General features: G+C 39.8%; 1 protein-coding gene across 1 annotated transcript; it reads right to left on the reverse strand.

Annotated features, from left to right (window-relative positions):
* Positions 1 to 5,248: 5,248 nt before the first annotated feature.
* On the reverse strand, positions 5,249 to 5,614 carry LOC114420488. The gene has a single exon (XM_028386373.1). The coding sequence runs from the start codon at positions 5,612 to 5,614 to the stop codon at positions 5,249 to 5,251; it is 366 nt and encodes a 121-aa protein (XP_028242174.1).
* Between the last annotated feature and the right edge of the window lie 201 nt (positions 5,615 to 5,815).

Consider the following 5,815-nt stretch of genomic DNA (forward strand, 5'->3'; position numbering starts at 1 on the left):
TTCCTAGCAAGCACATTATCTGAGTAATGGTCCCAGGCCTCCTGTGATATAAATCTTAATCTATCATAACCGGCCTGAGACACTGAAGCTATGGCTTTTCTCTTACGGGAAGCCATCTACAATACAAAAGAATCAAAACACAAGATTAGACAGGAATTTATTCAAATTAAAAAGCAGAAAATAAAACTGAAAATCAGACCGAGCTCTTAGCGCAAGTGACTCACTTAGCGCGCCTTAGGAAAATCTACTCATGCACTAAGCACGATAGCCACATGCTTAGCGAGTGAACACAGATCCAATTTTTTTCTTTAGAATTGGCTTAGCAAGCAGGCTCGCTAAGCCCAATTCCACAAATTTTCAAAACAGATAAGGATTTGCGCTTAGCGCGGTAAGGCGCGCTTAGCGCGACTACTCTACTGAACAACATTAACTTAGCGAGCAGGCTCGCTAAGCCCAATTCCAACAAATAGAAAAACAGAGAGATAATTACGCTTAGCGCACAACAAAACAAAAAAATTTCTAAGTGTTTGAGAACACATTACTCGCTTAACGCATAGTCGCGCTTAGCGAGTTCATAAGCAATTGAACTTTCAATTAGAGAAGATGAACACGCTTAGCGGGACAGGGCCGCGCTTAGCGAGTTCATCTGGAAATTCATATGTTCAACAGAAATGATGAACTCGCTTAGTGCAGCAAGGCACTCAGCACGCTCATCACGATTTCCAGAAAAAGCAGGGGCTTCTCACCCCTCCACTCAGGCCCTTATTAGACCGTCTAACCCTAATCAAAACAAGCACATTGTATCCATAATAAAACCCTAATTCTAGTCTAACGAACAACTAACCTAACAAAACTAAGTATTAACAGAAATTCAACCTAATCGCTACTAAGTTAACTAGCCTAAAGTTTGAAATGTGGAAATAAAATGAACAAAGTTAAGAAACTTACTCGTGCTGTTGAATATGAGTGCAAAGAGGGAGCAAAAATGCAGACAATGTAGGGAGATTGAAGTACTGTACACAGGGTGAATGCAATGAATGGGAGAAAATGCTCAGAGGAAGTAAAATGGTAACTACCTAAGGCATTGGCTTATTTGCTGGTAGTTTCGAATGACTCACTTAGCGCATGGACTCGCTAAGCGAGTCAACATGTCGTTTTTGAGTTTTAAAGCTCATGCGCTTAGCGGATCTGCTCATTAAGCCCAATACAAAATTATGAAATTCCAGAGAAGTTTTTGCGCTTAGCTCGAAGGTACGCGCTGGGCGAGTTCTACAGCTCTAATTGGTCCTACAACTCTCGCTTAGCGGGCCAAGGCCTCGCTTAGCGAATAAAATGCTCCTTGAATGTAGTAGTGGCCCGCGCTTAGCGCGTCCATCTTGCTTAGCGCTATTCCAAACAGAGAAGGAATTGGGCTTAGCGAGAGCACTCGCTTAGCCAAATTCTCAAAATTAATCAGACAAAGGAAAATAGTGCTTAGTGTGTCAACACGCTTAGCGAGACCAAACTTATGCGCTTAACGAGATGACTCGCTTAGCCCAATCCCAAAAATTAAATGGAAAGAGGGTTTATTGGGCTTAGTGCACAAGTCACGTGCTTAGCGGGATCATTCAGCCAATGATCAAGGGTCAATGTGCTTAGCGCAAACAACAGCTCGCTTAGCGCATGAAGAATATGGCGCTTAGTGCGAGGAGTGCGCTTAGCGAGTGGACAACAAAAAAAAATTTCAAGTTATATTTCTGTCTACAACTTCACAAAACCTTTTTAACCCCTTTTCTAATACTAAACATGTTGAATTCAAACAATCACAAGCAATCAAACTTAACTAAATGTAAGAAAAACAGAATTAAAAAGGGGATGGGTTGCCTCCCAGTAAGTGCTCTTTTAACGTCATTAGCTTGACGCATAGCTCCTTCGTGGGTCCTGCAAGTGAATAATGGTGTTTAGCCTATCAATGCTTCCACCATGGTACAACTTCAATCTCTGACCATTGACTACCCATGATTTGTCTGGAGTTGATGAATGAGGATCAACCAATTCTACAGCTCCATATGACCTGACCTCTTTGATAGTCAAGGGTCCAGACCATTTAGATTTGAGCTTTCCCGAAAATAACTTTAGTCTGGAGTTAAACATCAATATTTGTTGTCCCGGTCTGAATTCGTTCTTAAGCAACCTCTTATCATGGTAGGCCCTTTACTTTATCTTTGTACAATCTGGCAGACTCATAAGCATTCCATCTCATTTCCTCCAACTCCAACAGCTGTGTTTTTCTTTGTTCCCCTGAAGCAATCTCATCAAAATTCAAAAACTTCAAAGCCCAATATGCTTTATGCTCCAATTCTACTAGTAAATGACAGGATTTGCTGTAAACCATTTGAAATGGAGATAAGCCAATAGGAGTTTTAAAAGCAGTTCTATAGGCCCATAGTGCATCATCCAATTTACTTGCCCAACCTTTCCTGCTTGATGCTACAGTTTTGTCCAAAATTTTCTTCAATTCCTTGTTGGAGACTTCTTCTTGACCATTAGTTTGCGGATGATAAGGTGAGGCAACTTTATGTGTAACATGATAATGGCCTAACACCTTCTGCAGCTGGCTGTTACAAAAATGAGAACCTCCATCACTAATTAAAACTCTTGGCACCCCAAACCGTGCAAATATGTTATTCTTCATGAATTTCACCACGGTTTTGGCATCATTCTTAGGTGCAGCTACAACTTCGACCACTTAGATACAGAATCCACAGCTACAAGAATGTATTCATTGCCCAAGGATGAAGGTAGATGGCCTACAAAATCAATGCCCCAATAATCAAACACTTCAACTTCCATAATATTTTGCAAAGGCATTTCGTTTCTCCTGGAGATCCCCCCCCCATCCTCTGACATTGATCGCATTACAAAGCATGTTGGTGAGCATCTTTAAAGATTGATGGCCAAAAGAATCATGATTGTAAGACCATGGCTGCTGTTTTGTCTCCCCCATAATGTCCTCCACATGTAGAGTTATGACAATGCCATAGAATATTCTTGGCTTCCTTCTTAGTAACACATCTTCTCAAAATGTTATCAGCACCCATCTTAAACAAATGAGGGTCATCCCATACATAAAAATGAGTGTTATGAAGGAATTTCTTCCTTTGCTGCCAAGTCAAATCTTTAGGGATAATTCCTGCCGCTTTAAAGTTAGCCAAGTCAACAAACCAGGGTCTCTCACTCATCATGAACAGAGATTCATCTGGAAATTCATCTTTTATTTCCATCTCTCTCACAGTTACCTCCTCGTTGACCAGTCGTGACAAGTGGTCAGCTACCACATTCTCAGAACCCTTCTTATCCCGAATCTCCAAATCAAACTCTTTAAGTAATAGAATCCATCTGATTAAACGAGGCTTAGAATCAACTTTATTAAGTAAGTACTTGATTGTTGCATGATCCATGTAAACTATGACCTTTGATCCTACCAAGTACAATCTAAACTTCTCCAATGCATACACAATTGACAACATTTATTTTTCAGTGGTAGCGTAGTTGATCTCTGCATCATTAACACTTTACTGGCATAGTAAATGGCATGGAAAACTTTGCCTTTCCTTTGACCCAGCACAACACCAATTGCATAGTCACTTCCATCACACATTAACTCAAATTCTTGACCCCAGTCTGGTGCAGTCATCACAGGAGATGATACTAGTCTTGTTTTGAGAATGTTAAATGCTTGCAAGCATTCTTCATCAAATATAAACGTAGTATCCTTGTTAAGCAAATTGTTGAGTGGTTTGGCGATCTTTGAGAAATCTTTAATGAATCACCGATAGAATCCAGCATGCCCTAGAAAGCTCCTTATCCCTTTGACATTTATTGGAGGGGGTAATTTTTCTATCTCATCAATCTTTGCTTTATCTACTTCTATCCCCTTGGCAAAAATTGTGTCCTAGCACAATGCCTTCTTTCACCATAAAATGGCATTTCTCCCAGTTTAGAAATAAATTGGTTTCTTCACACCTTTTCAATAATTTCTCTAGATTGGATAGACAACATTCAAATAAGGATCCAAAAATAGAAAAGTCATCCATAAACACTTCAATACTTTTCTCCACCATATCTACAAAGATTGCCATCATACATCTCTGAAAAGTTGCAGGAGCATTGCAAAGGCCAAAAGGCATTCGCCTGTAAGCAAATACGAAAAGGGACAAATAAAGGCAGTCTTCTCCTGATCCTTAGGGTCCACAGCAATTTAATTATATCCAGAGTATCCATCTAGAAAACAGTAAAATGATTGTCCTGCCAACTGTTCAAGCATTTGGTCCATGAAGGGAAGTGGGTAGTGGTTCTTTCTGGTGGCATCGTTCAGTTTTCGATAATCTATACACATCCTCCATCTAGTGACAGTTCTTGTTGGAATCAAATCATTCTTTTTGTTTCTAACAAATGTCATGCCACCTTTCTTTGGAACTACTTGCACAGGACTGACCCAGGCACTATCCGAAATTGGATATATGAGGCCTGCTTCTAACAATTTTAGCACTTCCTTTCTCACCTCTTCCTTCATGACTGGATTTAGTCTTCTTTGTGGTTGTCTTACAGGTTTATAATCAACTTCCATGTTGATCTTGTGCATACAATAAGAAGGGCTGATTCCTTTCAAATCTGAGATATGCCACCCAATAGCTATTGTATGCTTCTTCAAAATTTCCACCAGTTGAGCTTCCTCTTCCTTTTTAAAAAAATTACTGATAATCACCGGTTTAGTGTTATTCTCTCCTAAAAATATATACTTTAAATGCTTAGGAAGGGTCTTCAATTCCACTTTTGCTTCCTCTGGTGGTCTGTCTCTCTTTAACTCTTCAACTTTCATCCTTTCAGGGAAACTCTCTTGCTCACCTTCTAATTCCTTCAAGCAACTCTGCACTTCTTTTTCTTCTTCTGTAGTCAAACACTCAAGGGTATTGGTCAGCACTTTTTCAAGTGGATTTTGCATAACCATGGCTTTAGCTACCATATCAATCTCTTGTTCCACCTTATCCATCTTAAAACAGGCCATATGATCACTCGGATGCTTCATAGTGTCAAATAAATTAAAAGTAACATTTTGATTGTCAACACTCAGCTCTAATTTTCCTTTCCCCATATCTACTACACAACTAGCGATTGACATAAATGGATGCCCTACGATTAAGGGAATCTCAAAGTCCTCTTCTATGTCTATCACTATGAAATCAGCGGGGAAGGTAAGGTGTTTGACCTAAACCAAAACATCTTCTATCACTCCATAGGGTCTGGTGATGGAGCGATCTGCTAACTGTAAAGTCATCCTAGTTGGCATTATCTCCAACTCTCCAAGCCTCCAGCACATGGAAAGCGGCATCAAATTAATATTGGCTCCCAAATCAATAAGAGCCTTGCCAACAGAAACTTCACCAATTGCACACTGAATAGTCACACTCCCAAGATCTTTGTGCTTAGGTGGAAGAATCCTCTGAATTACAGCACTGCAGTTTCCTTCCACAATGATGTTTTCACTGTGAATGTACTTATTCTTCTGTGTGGGCATCTCTTTTAAAAACTTAGAGTACAACGGCATTTGTTGAAGAGATTCTCCAAAGGGCATAGTTATCTCCAATTTCTTGAGGATATCAATGAAACGAGCTAGATGTCGTTCCTTGTCTTTCTTTGTTGGTACCAATGGATATGGCACCTCTTCCCTTTTGCTTGGACTTGCCTCCTTTCTCTTTTATCTAGCCAGCTCACTCTTGGTCTTTTTCTTCTATTCTTTTCTCTCATTCTCTTTTTTCTTTTTCATTTTTTTCTT

The sequence above is a fragment of the Glycine soja genome, chromosome 7, assembly GCF_004193775.1.
Source record: "Glycine soja cultivar W05 chromosome 7, ASM419377v2, whole genome shotgun sequence".
NCBI lineage: Eukaryota > Viridiplantae > Streptophyta > Magnoliopsida > Fabales > Fabaceae > Glycine > Glycine soja.

Excerpts from the sequence above, each read along its gene's own strand:
- LOC114420488 (XM_028386373.1), bottom strand. The coding sequence starts at position 5,614 with ATGCCCTTTGGAGAATCTCTTCAACAAATGCCGTTGTACTCTAAGTTT.